The sequence below is a fragment of the Takifugu rubripes genome, chromosome 6, assembly GCF_901000725.2.
Source record: "Takifugu rubripes chromosome 6, fTakRub1.2, whole genome shotgun sequence".
In the NCBI taxonomy this organism is placed as follows: domain Eukaryota; kingdom Metazoa; phylum Chordata; class Actinopteri; order Tetraodontiformes; family Tetraodontidae; genus Takifugu; species Takifugu rubripes.
Window position 1 is genome coordinate 11,650,837 of NC_042290.1, and position 15,947 is coordinate 11,666,783.

General features: G+C 49.1%; 2 protein-coding genes across 11 annotated transcripts in view; one reads left to right on the forward strand and one right to left on the reverse strand.

The window, feature by feature from the left end:
• Positions 1-15,947, reverse strand: part of dbh (dopamine beta-hydroxylase (dopamine beta-monooxygenase)) — a 28,155-nt gene that overhangs the window by 10,652 nt on the left and 1,556 nt on the right. For 3 of the 10 annotated variants that reach the window (XM_029837403.1, XM_029837394.1, XM_029837396.1), the window contains 3 exons: positions 10,823-10,989; positions 10,252-10,349; positions 6,629-6,717 (listed from right to left, as the gene is read on the reverse strand). The exons of 1 other annotated variant lie outside the window; for it this stretch is intronic. The gene's annotated coding sequence lies outside the window, so the exon portion shown is untranslated. Of the gene's footprint in view, positions 1-214; positions 349-6,628; positions 6,718-7,705; positions 7,934-10,251; positions 10,350-10,822; positions 10,990-11,129; positions 11,148-15,947 lie in introns of those variants that run through there. 6 more of the 10 variants (XM_029837400.1, XM_029837401.1, XM_029837397.1 and 3 more) reach the window with 5 other exon arrangements.
• fam163ba (family with sequence similarity 163 member B, genome duplicate a) lies at positions 923-14,983 on the forward strand. Its single transcript, XM_003976791.3, has 3 exons — positions 923-1,060; positions 12,402-12,517; positions 13,246-14,983. The coding sequence occupies exons 2-3, from the start codon at positions 12,425-12,427 to the stop codon at positions 13,690-13,692; spliced, it is 540 nt and encodes a 179-aa protein (XP_003976840.1). The 5' UTR covers positions 923-1,060; positions 12,402-12,424; the 3' UTR covers positions 13,693-14,983.

The following is a 15,947-nucleotide window of genomic DNA, read 5'->3' on the forward strand; positions in this document are numbered from 1 at the left end:
ATAATTAACGTGAAACAAGATGAACTGAATTACAGTCTTTTGCTGGTGATTAGGTTCTCGCCTCTAAATAAAATATTTTTGCCACAGAGGGAGATTTTTCTGTTTCCTTTCAGACTTTAGTGTTTAGAATGCGTGCAGTCACATACGTCCCCCCCCCCCACCACACACACACACACACACATCCAACCCTCCCCCTTTCCTCCTCAGCACCCACAGAGCCCGAGGCTGTGACTAAAGCGCCGTCTCTCCGAGCTGCGTCCTTCTCCGGGTCTGCAGGCGCTCCGGCTCCTGAATCCGAAGCGCATTTCGCACGCAGCTCCGCTCCGCTCCGCGCCGCGCCGCACGTCGCTCCGCGGAATCAGCAAATACGCGGAAATTTCACAGCCTATGTTCTCCGGGACAAACAAAGGGAGCCTGATTGTTGCCAAGCATGGGATGCAAAGATAGAAACGTGGCGGAAGGAGGCAAGAAAGAGAACTAGACTGATAGGGACCGAACAGGAGGAGATAAACGCAACAACGGAGCGGCGCCACAACGGCTCATCCAGCCGCGACCTGATCGGACGGTGGGAGACTGGTTGAGATGGGGATTTTTTGCACGGCTCTCTCCCACACGCACGCTGCCGAGGCTGCTGCTGATGCCGTTTGCGTAGGAGTGTTTCGTTTCACGGACAGCCGCTGGTGATCCAGCCTCTGCTGTTCCAGCAACTCCAGACGAGCGGTGCATGGAAGCGTCCCTGCAGGCTGCCCGCTCCAAACTCTGATTTCCCAGACAGTTTTCCAGCTTTGGAGTATTTTTTTTTTGTTTTTTTTTAAATGCGAGACTGGAATTGGACTGTAAATGTTTTGCCTGTGAACGGTCAGAATGTTGCAGGAAAAAGTAGTCTGAAGCGCAGAGACGTTGGTTCTGATCAGAAGTCCGCGGCTGCAGCTCCGCTTCCCCTGCGTCTGTAGTTTCATTATTCAGCTGCTGAGGTTGACACAAATTGACCAGCAGAGGTCGGGACCTGAGCTCCGCAGCACCCTCCATGTGACCCGGTGAATCCCCCTTATCTCTGAAGGTAAGATTCTCACAGCTGCTTCTTTACTTACAGAAAAAGTCGATTTTTCATTCAGCACCATGGACAGAGGCAGATAAATAAATAAAACATTACATCGGCACTGGAAATACATTTAAAATTCATTAAAGTCCACATCTCAGTGCTGATTCTAGAATAAACTCAACAGTTGAGGCTCAGCAGGCACAGTGTTCTGACGCCAACTGTTAGCCACGGCCAAGCCAAACTGTTCCGCTTCAGATATTTTTAGGTTGGTTGGTGCTGGAAACACAGCCAAGGTAGCCTTCAGGTGCCAGAATGGATAAAAGTTCCCCACTAAAGAGGGATGGAAATGACCAAATGTTTGAGGTCATGCTAGAGATGATAAAGTGAAGAATCATTAGCTAAAAATAATGATGCTTCTGCAGATTTTAAAGAGAAACATCAATTATAGCTTCGAATATTGTGATTTTTTTTTAAAAAATAAATAAGAAATCTGCAGAAAAACCCAAAACTGCAGAACCATTCTTTCCACTACTGGCTCTGATAAGAAATTCTATAAACATCAATCCATGAATATCTGATATTGGGATTAAAGATTGACAGGTGAAACAGACATCTCCCCATGTGCATTTCAAAACGTTGAGGCTGTTCTAGATTCCAGACTCTTCAGAACTCTGCTGTCAAAACAAATCCAACCATCAGGTCCAGGCTGTTGTCAGTGTTACCTAGAATACTAATATTACTGACGCATCATGGTGAATACAGAAGTGGAGGAAACAACCATCAGAACGGTTGATGATGGTCACCAACAGATGTGTGTTTAAAGGTGGGCTGAGGTCCTCTGAAGGTGATGACCTAAGATCATGTTGTGCCCTGACAGGAAACAAACAAACATCCATTGTGCCTCTACAACAAGCTACAGAGGCAAGGCGGGGCTTGTGTTCCCATGGCGACTTCCTCTAAGACCATCAGAATAACCTCAGCCCCCTGAGAGATCCAGCACAGTCTCTCTGAAACACACACACACACACACACACACACACACCTCAGTGCTCAACTGAACGACTGTTCTGCCCGCCTGCTGCCGAGGAGCCCTCCTCGAGTCGGTGAGTGGGACGGAAAAAAAAAGAGAGGAGGAAGCAGGTGAAAGAGGAGGAAAAAAGAGGAAGAGAAAAGAAAGGTCTCTGCAGAAGAGTGGGTGACTGGGCATCAGATGGCTCCCTTCTTTTGTCCTCCTCCCATTTACAGTGTTCTCACATTTCATATTAATTACCTCCAAAATGCACCGTTGGGACGGGGGGGCTGTTAGATGGTGATAGATCTGCTCTGGGAAGAGGCCGGTGTGGGGGAGGGGCAATATGGCTGCTGAATGATCATGTTAAACAGTCACCACCCAGTCCTTCCATCATCCACCCAGCTCTCCTCCCCTCCCCCTCGGCATTACGCTCCACCCCCCAACCCCCCCTTCGTCCTCGCAGCTTCACCCTGACATGCTCACACATCACCAGCGGCGCCAGACATGAATGCACATGCACAGGCTGCTGGTCAGCGCTCCTCAGTCCAGTGAGTGATGGTAAAACAGCTCAAGAGGTGAGAAGAAAGGAGGAGTAAAGGACGAGGACACGTCCAGCTGGTGCTCCACCGCCAACACTTCATTCCACATGTTGCACGACTTCATTTTTTGTGCAATTCACTTAGCATTGCTGCACGTTAGCCTCATTTCTGACGCAACAAACACGGCTTCATCGCCAAACGCGTCTGCAGAAATGCTCGGAAGAGCAGCAGTTCACAACAACTAGATCCAACCAAGAGGCCAGAAAATGTCGCTGCAGAAATCCCAGCAAATGAGCGAAGGCAAAATGCCTCCACGAGGAGGTTATGGAATTAGCTGGCCCTCTTCTCAGCTCAGAGGTTTTGTTATGCAGCCCCTTGACTGGCGATGCTTCATTTTAAAGAGGACTGGTAACTTCTTCACGCTGCTCGCACTGTTCACACGTCACACGTGATCGAGGCTTTACGGTGAAGGTGCGTTCAAGGCGCCTCAGTATGCGTCTGATTTTTGGCCTCTAAAGCAAACAGAGTGAAACCTGTCGAGATAGAATTTTAAACCAAATCGAGAAAAAATTCAATCTGTAGCTGAAGCATGCTGCACAATTTAGATCAGATATGTGAACCTGTGAGCTTCCACCTTATATATAAAATGACACTTTTTTGCACAAGCAGCCACATTAAGCAGAACAACATTAACATTAAGATTTTTTTATTTATTTTTTTAAATGCTTGTAGCACTACAGTGATTTTGGAAACTAATGGAGGCAAAAAGATCAAACCACCCAACGTGTGGGCTTCCTCTCTGTGGTAGGAGTGGATGTTAACTCCTAGATTCCATCAGATGTGCTGCATCTCATCATGCATCTCTGGATTCCTGCCCGACCACCTCTCGGCTATCAGCTTTCTCTAAACTATAAGCAGCGGGCACTCAAACTTAAGCCTAAAAAAACCCAGAAAAAGGCAACACTGAAATGTCAGCCTGTAATAGCCCCGTCGCCGTAGTAACCAAAGATCTGCTTGTACTTTTTCTATCTCCTGGGTTTGGGCCATTAGCACCTATAACTGAGCAATCGCAGCCTGTGGCCGTTCACACTTTTCCTTCCATTATCTATACATTTGACTGGGTCACGTGCATCCATCTGTTCTCACATTCCCACATCTTCTCATCCCCGTCTGTCTGCCCTCTTATCCCCCCGTCCCCTTTAGAAACCCCTCCTGTTGCCATCTCATCTGCCTTTTTTCCTCCAACCGTCGACCGTTGCCTGTGCAGCACAACCGTGCACCGATGCTAGAAGCTGCATAATCACTCCTACGGACGCGATTCCTCCTTCAGGGTCAAACCAAACTTAAAGTCTAGCAGATATGCGGCGCGTTACAGTGCGTTTCAGATAAGAAAAGCTCAGTTCTTTGCTAACGCACACACTGCTGCCTCCCGTCACACAGACCGCTGTGGTAATAAGTCATCTGAACCAACAGGAAGTGTTGTTGTTGAGTCTGGGAAGGCCGCAGGAGTCTCCCACAGACCAAAGGAGCTTTAGGTGTGACATTAAAGGCACTGCAGGTGCAGGGTGCACAGCTCAGCCAGCTCAGAGCGACATTCGTCTGAAGCACAGTAGGTTTTGTTCCCGCGGCCCGTTTCGTAGCTCGCGGCAGACGTGCGTTGCACTGCAGATTTATTCAGTCCCTCCGGGAATCCACAAGGTCACAACTACAACGATTAAGACAAATGAAAGCAATCACAGCGTGTCCTGTACAACCGCTGCGGGTCCCTCTGCAGCCATCACGTCTGGACAAATCTGGGAAATCATCGTTTCTCCGTCCACGGTGCCAGACATCGACGCGCCGCTAAGGTCACGTCGCTGTCAGTCCCAACTGCGTGGAGACGTTGCTAAAGATAGTGTGTGAGCTGGAGATCCAAGACCAGGACAGGGTTTGTTCCTACTTGAATCAAACAATGACGGCGAAGCATCAATAATTAAGACAAAGCGAGCATTACTAGTGCAGGACAGGCGGAGGACAGAAACCAGGGCCAAGTCTTTGGTTCAGTGGCCTCAGGTCAGTGGGACATCCTGGGAGGTTAATGCTCTAATTCACTTTGAACAGAAGCAACAGCCTTGGACAGAGCAGATCAGATGCATTTATGAGGCCGTTACTGTCGTTTCTGCCCTCTGCCTTCAGCGGCTGACTTTGCTGCGACTCCTGAATCATCCAACTTCTTGTAAAAGAGGTGTTTGCTTATTCCAAACACACCAGTGTGTCAGTCCGAGCGACAGAGCTGAAGCCATCGATCTCTCCTGATTGGTTTTTCACTGCCTGTGGCGCTGGAGTTTAAGGAAGCGGCGCCCGCCTCCGTTCCCCCAGGTGGGGAGAGAGCCAGAAAAAATAATGGAAGGAGGTGAAAGAGACAGATAAGAGAGCAGGTGGAGGTAGGGAGCGGAAATAAAACAGTGAGGATGACAAAGATGAGCGGCAGAGGTCCAAAAATACACACGTGGATCACAACGATGGCGGGTTGCTTTCACGGAGCGCCGACACAAGCCCGACGCGTGCATGTGCAGATGTGTTGATCATGCTAATCACAGCGTATCAAGCTAAAACGCCGCCAAAGCTTGCTGACACCATCCACCCCGCCCCTCCCCCCGCGGCGGAGATAACCGGGTTATGATCACGCCGACCTTCCCTGCACCACCTCTGGTTTCGCCATGCCTGCCGTGGCATCACGCCAGATGTGCGCGCGCACGTCTGGCTCACCTACAGCCGTCCTCATAACGTTATAGGCCCGGGTTCAACGGATCGGCTGAAGTCGGGTTCAAATGGTGGTCACGAATAAGATGAGCATTAAGGAAATGAATGCAAGCGAGCGGCCACACATCCACGTGCACGCCCCGATCCATCAGGTGCATTTAGTATCAGATGAAACATCCATTATCCAGAATGAGGACATTATGACAGATCGGTTTACGCGTCCTTGACTTACGAGGAGCTCAGCAAAAAGCAACCGAGCCTCTTAAACTGTGCCCGATCGAACCTGCAGAGAATTAAAAGAAGCTTCTTCCCAAAAGAAACGATGTGAGACGACATTTACAACAAGTTCAGCAGAAAGCGGTCGCTGGACGTTTCGACCAAGCCCCAAACACAAGCCTACGCTCACAATGGTCACGGTTAAAGACTCATATTGGCCGAACAAACAAAACCTATTTTCATTTTTATCTATGTCAGGAAGAGAAGAAACTAAATTTGGGGGGTTTACTGCTCTAACAGAACATTTGCCCAGAGGGAGGCTTCCTGTCTGCGTGCGTTTGTGTGTTTTATGATGGCGTATTAATGTGTCGGGGGGTCAGGTCGGCGCCGTGCTGTTGTCACAGCTTTTTCCCCACCATGAGGTCCTGACGGAGCTCCGAGTGTCACAACAAACTGTCTCTTCCGTCAGTGATTTCTCAGAGCGGCCGCGACGACACTGAAATCAAAAACCGGGAGCAGCCACTCGCCGGCCTACGTGCGAATGTGCACGCGTGCGCCGCTGATTAAATCCTGGCGGCAGTGAGCGAAATGTGCTGAGATTCGTTTTTGTTTGTCATTATTTGCCTGTGCTGAAAGGAGGCAGCTGTTGACAGTGACAGTCCTGGTTTTTATGCAGGAATAAGCAGAAACGGTTATTAAAATGCAGATGCTTGGCAATAAGTTAGCGTGCGCGCGCAGGACTGACTGGTGTCTTTCCTGGTGGGTGTGGGACCAGTCCGGTAAAGGAGTCACCGACTGGCCGACCTGTTACATTTATCAATTTTAAAGTCATGGAGCAATTTATCACGTTGTTGTTGCCCTTTTGAAAGAGTTCCTCATCGCCAGTGAAACATTTGGCGCTTCCTTGAGGCCAGTTTGTTTAAAGAGGACATGTTTTAAAAATTCAGAGCGTTATTTTTTCCATTTTGCGTTCCCATTCTCCAACATAAACCCATCTTAATCTGTGCAGCAGGCAGGCCCGGGGAGTCTGCTATTAAAGCCTGCGACTGTGCCAGATGAAATCAAATGTTTGATTACCATGTATGTGGAGCGGCCCGACACGCCCATGCCGACATGAATCACTGCGCCGCCGTTACCGGTCCAGCGCTGCCGGCGTCAGTCGGAGCCTGAAGAAGAAACAGATATCGCTCAGATTAGCAGGGCTGAAATAGCTTTTCCCTGCAACAATAACTCAGAAAGCAATTTGTTCTTCCAGTGCTGGGTATGGGCTGGTCAATGTCACGGGCAGATCTAGGGGTGGGGCCAGAGGGGCCATGGCCCCCGCTGGGATTTGATTGGCTGTGCCCCCTCCCACCCTGTAATCTCCCCCACTATCACAGGTCGCAGATGGATGCAATTCCACCCCGAGGAGACTTGCCCTCGGCCTAAACCAGAGCCTCTAACGGGCGCGTCGAACACTAAATCTAAGTAATGTCAGCATCAGTGTAAAAGTTCCCCTTTTGTTCCACCTCCTAGATCTGCTACTAGTCTGGCCCCTAAACCAACTCCTAAATCAGTCCAATCTATCCTGGAACCCTCCATTCTCCCCCCAGACTGGGAGTTTAAGCTGCTGCCTGCGGGCGGCTTGTAAACCGCAGCAAAAGTTGCAGTGAATCAAACATGTATTGACATTAACAGCGGGAGTGTGGTTGCGTTTCTGTTCTGGAGAGTGAGGGAAAGTTTGCTGTCACTTGACATGACACCTTTATTCATCCAGTTCCTGGTAACCACCACTTCAGAGGCGCGGTGGGGGGGCGAAAGCCTGCCGCAGTACATGTAATCCCAACATGTTCTGAGCCAAACAGGCTTACTCTAAACAGAAATTATTTGTGCTCATTACGTGTCCTTGACAGCTAAAGTGGACTGAGGACACTTTATTTGTGCCATTTACATCATCCTGCTTCATTGTGGGTTAAAAATGCTAATTCAATCCATCAACTGTGAAGTTCAAAGGCCCGTAATAGCTCTGGGCCAACTTCAGCTCATGCTGCTGCCAAGATTATAGCCTGTCGCACAGAGACCAGTGGTATCATTTGCACAGCGGAGGGTGTAGCATGACCGGGGGGAGGAGGAAGGGCTGCGGCGGCCTGACAAAATGTGATTGCATGTAATTACTTTTCAGAGTCAATCTTCATTTTCTTTAGGCCCTTTTTCTGGGTGAAGACAATGCAGAGAAGAAAGGATGAAAGGGTGGAGTCGCCGTGACAGACGAACCCCTTTGTTGGATTTCATCTGTTCCAAGTTGGACAGTGGTCCGGGAACTTTTAGGCTTTGTCCCAGTCCTGCTGCAGAGAAAAACACTTGGCGGGTGTCAGCGCCGCATCCATATGGCTCCTTTAAGTACTGCGACACAGAACAGATGCTGTCAGCATCACGGAGGAGGATTTCTGTCTCATTTCTCCCAACATGACAACATGAGTCTGCTGAAGACACAGGAAGTAGTCTGACACAGCAGCTTGGACCCCAAGTTTGATATTAACGCCTCAGTTTTTAAAGCTTAACGTGGAGGAGTGCGGTCGGCTGGCAACTGCAACGAAGAGCGGAACGAAAGTCACATCCATTTAATAAACATCAAAATAAGAAACGACCTGACAGGAAGTGTTTAATCGAGAATCAGAGGGATCTGATGTCGCAATGCAGAAACATCCTAAGAAGCAGGCTAACCAGCACTAGCTGTGCTACGGCTAACGACAAAGAGGAGGAGGAGGAGATGGAGGAGGAGGAGGAGATGGAGTATAGTGACAGAGGGACGTTAAAGATGGAGCCGTCAGCCAAGAGAAGGACTGAAGCGATTTATGGATGTGCTGAAAGAGGACTTGAAAGAGAGGAGGATGAGGATGGAGAGATGAAAATGGATGATTTCCCATTAAATGGAAGAGACGAAGAATGAAGAGAGAGATTTGTATTGAGCAAAAAAGATGTCTCATCTTCATTTAGAGCCATGAAGAACTCATTGAAAGGTAGAGAGGCCACCGTAACCCGAGCAGGTCGAACGCCGTTCTGAGGTCATTCCAGCTGCATTAGCCAGATTCTTTATCTCCTCCTCCTTTATCTCCTATTGAATACAAATGACACCTGAGCCAATTCACAAGAGTTGCTTTCAGCCTTCCCCTCTGAAAAACTGATTTGGAGTTTTTCCCCTTCCAAGGTCAACAGCTGCAGTAGAGGAAGAGCGATGAGGAAGGAGAGTTTCACCTGAGACTCGGCTTATTCCCAGAGGGACACAAAGTTAGCCGGACGAACTCAGGAGCCCGGAGGCCCCGTGGAGCGGCGCTGCAGCTGGGCAACGTGCACGTTACTCGCGTGGAGAGGTGGATTGTTCAGGGTTTGGCTCTGCATTAGCACTCATATCGGGGCTTGATGACGATGAACAAGTTGATAAATAAGGATCCAGTCAAATGGATGTCACACCTCTGCATCACAGCTCAGGCGATCGCCATCAAATCCAGCTCATCGTCTCCCTCCTGGGAAAACACACGTGCACAAAGGCTTCCCCGTCAGCTGTGTTCTTAATTGTACTGACACGCACACATTTCACGGGTGTCCCGGCTCAAAATTACTTTTTAATTGAAATTAATTCATTACACTGCCGTGGAATGTCCTTCAATCAGTGCTGATGCTTCGGATTTATTTTGGAATTGAAATCTCTCTCGTTATCGGCCCTTGGCAGGAACCTTCACCGCTTAAAGAGAAAAGGACATTTTAATTCAACTATTTTCATGAGCTATTGCTCCGGCAGACAATGAGAACGACTCAGTTCTTGTTTTGCAACGCTGCAGAGGGTTGATATCAGTGTTGTTTAGCATAATAGCAGCGCGAGACAAGCAAACCGGGCATTTACGCAACAATTCCAACCAGCTATTTTATTACATTTGAACGTCGTTGAGGCTCCCATCAGAAACTCTGCAGCACTTTGCTGACTCAATTTTAGCGTGTGTCATTTTCTCAGAGTCGTCTGAGTTTTCTGCCAAACGGGGCTGCAAACCTACAGACCTGAGGTGGGGAAAGCAGCGCGACAGCTACAGCTGTAACAGAGCTCTTCCCGTCCTTCCCAGGGCGCGTTATCATCCCTTTTGTGCGAGTCGAACCCACCACCTACTGCGTGCTTGTTCCCGTTCAGCTGAAAGCCTGTCACCAGCCATTATTCCCAACAAGACCTCTGTTGTGATCCCTGCCATGTTCCATCACAGTGTGGCAGCTTATTCCGAAGCCCACTGTCGGTGCATGTTAGCTAGTACTAAAATTATCACACGCGAGTGTTTGTGTGTCTGCTGCTGCTGCTCTTCCAGCCTCTCGTCATTCCTGCAGACAAACACCAGCAAAAGGAGCCGAGCAGACAATTCGGCTTTCACAGCTGTTGCAGTCTGGTGGCATGTTTGCCTGCGTAAATAATTAAAGCTGCTCGTCGTCCTGCCACAAAACATCCACTATTGTGATCAACACACTCCTGGGAGATGTGTGCTGATGCCGACACTCGACAATGGCCATCAAACAGCACGTTCAGTGTGTGTGTGGAGCTTCTGTCTGCTGCCGTTTGTGTGTACATTTGAATATTTGGCATCATTTTGTGTCCTTTTTCTGTGACAGTGATTTAATTATCTCGTATGCATGCCGCGCGTGTCACAGTCCATATACGTGTGTGTGAGCTTATGCAACCTTACCCTGTGGTCGCAGTTTCCTGTAGAATCGGATCTAACGGATCGATGCAGCCACAGGAAACGCAGCTCGCCCCACATGCATCGCGCAGAGATAATTGAAGCTGTACAATAGAGTTACTATTAGCTTTAAAGTAAAACAACTGCATCGCCATGACACCATCGCCCAGTTGGCCGTCTGTCACTGGCAGAAGCAAGAATTTTTAAAAAGCTTAAATCCAGATTAAAACACACACAATTCATAATTTAATCACAAATACACGGTTCTTGATCCTTGTTTAGCTAAAACACGCAATGAGTTTATACTCGAGACTAATGGACACAACGTGTGAAATTGACACCAAACATCATTCGTTTCTGATCTGAAAAGACTCATTTTTCTTCTAATAATACGGCGGACTTGGCTCATAATTCTGTAGTTTGTCACTGTGCGCTCTTACACATCAGTGCTGCTCTGAACATCAGTAAAATTTAACAGCTTTGCACTGCAGCCATGATTAGAGGCTTGGACATGGGCCTGGATAAAGTTTCAGCCGTTTTTATAAAGGCGTTTGCACCAAAACTTCAGTCTACTCACGGGCCTTAAGGTCGGAACGCTGCTGCTCCTCCTCCTCTGTATTGATCAGGGTGGCTGGTGTGCACATTCCCGAGGAGCCGCGCTGCTTCTCTGAACAGGCCTGGAGATCCGGAGGAGAAACCCAGCGATCTGCTCCAGCATCGAGGGGCCTCTCTGGAGACACACGTCTGTAAGCCGGAGTGTCCATGTCACAGTCGAGTTAGAGCCCGACAACGCTGCCGTTTGCCTGATGCCGGTGAGGGTTTGCACCACTGAGTCATAGCTTAGCAACAAGCTCGTCAGCCTATTTTTGGTTTGAGGCAATTACCCATGTTGCAGCGTGATGGTGCGATTCTGCGACACTTGCAGGACGAGATGTTAGGAACTGTAAAAAGTCCACCGATAAAACCGCTGTTGGATTTTACCGACTATGGGGATGAGAGTAAAAGTATTAAAGGGAAATATACTTCAACATTCTGTACTAAGAGAGAGTTGGAGGCAGTCGGTGTCCTCAGGAGGGCTCTGAGCACAGATATTTACTCTCCCATCAATCAAGGCTACTGGCGGATCCTACTTGGATCCGCTCTCAACATGGCCGGTGGATCACCGTGATCACCAGCTGACGATTTCATGGTTTTTCCCTCCGAGCTGCTCTGTCAACGCTATGGGACAGCCACAAAAACCAAGCTGAATGTTGGAGCCAACATCACGACGGCACAGCAAAACGTTCAGCAGCAAGAGAAAAAGAGAATATTTTAAAGGCTGGAGGCTTTTTTCCAGTTCTCCGGCTGCCGTGGAGACTAAAGAGGGGTAATTAACGGCGAGCAGCAACCCCATAACCTGAGGAGGTCGTCAGATCAGGTCAACCCACTGCTGCAAATGTTCTGACGCAGAACTCAGAAGAGCTCCAGATGTTTCCATCTGGATGCTCCTGACCAGTTTGCTGGTAGCTGCCGATCAAAGGTCATGACCCATTTGCTGTCATTTACATGGAACAAAGGTCAAAAGGTTAACGCCTGTCCGTTTATGGATTTAAGAAGATAAAGTTAACATAAAGAGACAGATCAAAGAAGCCGAACAAGATGACGTCATTTCAGACGGGACAAAACCACCGATCGAACCCTTTTTTGTGCGTATAAAAATACACTTTTCACATTGAACTCCAAGTTTAGTGTCTTTTGATGTCACTTGTTCCTGCGGTGCCTCTTTCATCCCGTGAATGAGCCGCTCATCCGAGTCCCGCTGTCTTCCTCCCGCTCCTCTTCATTTACACGCTCCCACCACTGACGTTCCCATCCATCATCTTGTCTCTGCCTTTTTATTTTCCATTCATCGGCTCTTTTGCTTTCATTTCCGGCTCGGTTCACTGCCCCTCCACCACCCACCCACACACACAGACACACACAGACACACACACACACACACAGCTAGTTTCTTCTTTCATCACCTGGAAACCTAAATGGTCTCTCACATTAGTTCCTGTTTGTTTAAAGATTCCATTAAGGCTTCTGGACGATCCAATGAGCTGCAGAGCGAGACGCAGTCCTATCTGACCTAATAAAGCCTGTGTGCTGATGAATTATGGGCTGTCTGTCTACAGGGTGTTGATGGAGAGCCATTCGAATGACAGCCGGGACAGTGGTCATCACTGGTGGCATCCTAGCTTCAGTAATATTACTCCTCATCATCGCCGTCCTGTGCTACTGTCGGCTGCAGGTAAGACACGTCTGCATCTATAATGCTGGACATAAACACACATCAGGGACAACGGTCCTGATCCGAGACCCTGACCTGCTTAGGGGTTGATTGGAATCTGAATGGGATGTTTAGTTCCAGAACATTTGTCAACTGCAACAATTTAAATATATGAAATCGGGGAAAAACAGGAAAATATCTCAAATTATTGGGGTTTATCTTATTGGGCTTGCAGGGATTAAGTGACATAACGGTGAGAAGAGTCCCTGTGGGGGTGGGGGTGACAACATAAGCACCATTTTACCAACAGAAAGCTGAAGGTTTGAGCCAAATTTCTGCCCGATTTCCGTCGGAGCTGCTGAGATCTTTCCGTCTGCTCCGCGGCTGACCTTGTCATCACACATCAGCGGGGAAAAGAATCCAAAAACTGGTTCCACGGAGCTATAAATGCCAAATCTGCAGCCACAGAATTAGCTACAAAAGCTGCAGCTCTTCTGGTTTCACACCAGTGAGCAGAAATGTAATTTGTCAGAACTTTCACTTCAGCCCAAAGCAGAAGGGAACGTCTGAAGCGGTTCCGTTGATCCGTATCCAGGACAAGGTTCCCTGCTGCTGAGGTCACAAATGTCTCCATTGTTCAGATCGACACCTTTTGTGATCATGAGGTGATGGATTATTGTCCTGTATCGTGTTGGCGTCGACCTCTTTGAAGTCTTTACATCAAAGCCAGTGTCTTCTTCTCTCTCCAGTATTATTGCTGTAAGAAAGAAGAGTCAGAGTCGGAGGAGGAGGAGCCGGACTTCGCCGTCACGTCCCACCTCCCTCCCGTCCATTCCAACCACAACATTGTGGCGGCTACGGCCGCCGCCTCCTCCATCCCAAATGGCCCCGCCCTTTTCTCCACTCCCCCCCTGGCAAGAAAACTGACGCGCTCGCAGACCTTCTGTCCGTCGTGCACGCATTATGAGCCGCCTTTCTACCTCCAGCCACCCCCGCCTCCCAAGCCGGCGCTCCACCACCAGCCCGATGGCTTGAGGAACGGCGGCGAGCGGATCAACTACCGCAGCATCCAGCAGCAGGACCTGGACCTGCCAGTGCCTGTCAACATCACAAACTACCGAAAGCCCAACCTGGCGCGCTCCGTCACCATGAGGGACATGTTCACACGCAGCTGCAGCATCAGCACCGACGTGTAGCCGGGACCCGTGCACGCCCCCGTGACCCGGGAGGACCCGGACTGGAGGGTTTTTGTAATCTTGACCAGTTTTGTCCAGTGCAGTGTGGTTTGGTGGGTCCGTCCGTCTCTGTTAGCTCCCAGGAGAGGAGGATGCCCTGGCTCAGGTCCAGAACCTCACACATGGGCCAATAGAGTTTAGAGTATAAAACCATAACAATACTGAACAACTGGCTTTGCTGTTTTTTAAACCACAGCGTTTTATTCTTTGATAAAGTTTGCGTGCCCGATTTTATCTGGATTAGTCAATGTTCCAGCCCTGTCGGCGTAATCTTTAGCAGGGACATCCTCTCCGCTACAGCTGCAAACACCCAGAGCCGGTCGGCTGGCGTCCCCTCCCGTGATGGGACCACCTTTTTGTCCCAGGAAATCACAAACATTTCGCTAAACTAGAGAGTTGAGGGGGGGGGGGCAGATTTACACATTGTGATATAAAAACAGAATATTTTAAGACCATAAAGGGCTCGTAGAAGATGGAAGCATTTAACAAAGTTGTTTCGGGGGCAGCAGAGAGCTCCTCCAGGGAGGGGGGGGGGGTCCAGAACACACATGCGTTTGCATGCAGGCGTGTGTGTGTGTGTGTTACACAGTCTGCCAGCCTGGCTGTGTGTGAATGAACCCAGCGGTGGGTTGCAATAATGATCAAATGGCACTGAGTTAGCCTCCAGGTGTCAGTGCCAGCAGGTGAGCGGCAGACACGCCCTTATTCTACTGCCAGAGGAGGAACCGCTGCTTATTAATTACCGGACTCCTCGTTAAGTTGCCTCCGACTCGCGAACCGACGGGCTCCAGATGACGTCACCTTTAAACGCACCTCTATAAATATCCAACCATCTATAAACAAACGCGCTCTTCTCATCACGACGAGTCATTCGCCGCAAATATTCGGGTTTTTATGTTTTTGTTCTCAGTGATGGGGTGTCCGACCCGGACCGGACCGGTGGGTTTAAGTTTGTCCTCTTGTGCTTCCCTGCAAATCCATCCTGACTCACATGCGCGCGCACAAACACGTGGACCTTTGTGGTGTCGTGCTTTGCTTTTATTCCACCTTTAAACGGACCTGTGACAGTCGCACCAGAAATGTAGTGCCATAGCTACGATCTTCATCATCGTCATCGTCGTCATGGTTGCGTTGGCCTCAGTATTCCTGCATCACCTCATTATTTTTCAGTGCAGTACAGCAGAAGCATCTCTGTCTTTGGTTCTTCTGTATAACTAACGGACACATTGCTAATAAAATGGTGTAATTCTGACCCGCAGTGTCGCCGCTGATCCTTCCACTGAGTCTTTGAGCATTTAACATTTCTAATCTCCCCCTTTCTGCCTCCTGCCAAACGCTGAACCGCGGCTCGGGTGCATCATCCTGGATCATCTTATTTAATAAACTGCTAAACTGAGGGTAAATATCAGCTGTAGATGAAACGCAGGCTTTGGCAGGGACAGCAAATCCATACAGACAGGCCCAAAGCCACCGAGCCAAAAACAACATGTCTGCAGGATTCAGACCATTTGGTTTTCTCATCTGGGACGTTTGTTGTGGCTGGAGCGAGGAGGCATCAGAGGCTGCACGCGCTCAAGCAGCGCTCCAGGCAGGTTTCAATCCCGTAGAACATCTCTGGATAAAATCAGTCACAACACAGCTGATCACTAATAGGCGCGTTTGTGCAAATCTAGGAGATGAAAATCAGAGGCTATAAACCGAGCGAGTGAGGCAGGCGGCTCAGAGCTTTTCATACACATCGAGAGGAGAAAATGAGCACGGACACAGAGGCCATTATTAGAAGGGTGAGTCAGAGCTACTGAAGGAGGCAGAACAGAGGCTGAAGAAGCTGCAGAGGAGCGGCGTCGAACCCCGGCCTCCCCGTGGAGACGTCACCGGTGAGGGGAAAACCCACGACACCTGCATTTCACTCCTGGGGAGGAGGTTACAGCACACGCGTTTACTACACAAAATAAACCCCCATTTCAGCACATGATCCTCCACCAAACTTGGACGTGTGCACAGAGCATGTGCTCCAAGGACCTGCAAATAACAGAGGTTTACAAATTCATGCTAAACACTCGTGCTACCGTGTGTGCGTGTGTGTGTGTGTGTGTCAGAAGAAGCACTTGCAGACTAAGTGAATTATTTAGAGGAATAATCTCTGATGGAGTAAGCAGAGATTGCAGCCGGCCTTCGGAGGTGTATTGATGTTTTCTCACATGCCCTGAATCATC

Excerpts from the sequence above, each read along its gene's own strand:
- fam163ba (XM_003976791.3), top strand. The coding sequence starts at position 12,425 with ATGACAGCCGGGACAGTGGTCATCACTGGTGGCATCCTAGCTTCAGTA. Across the intron at positions 12,518-13,245 it reads TGTGCTACTGTCGGCTGCAG|TATTATTGCTGTAAGAAAGA; the intron begins GTAAGACACGTC and ends TTCTCTCTCCAG.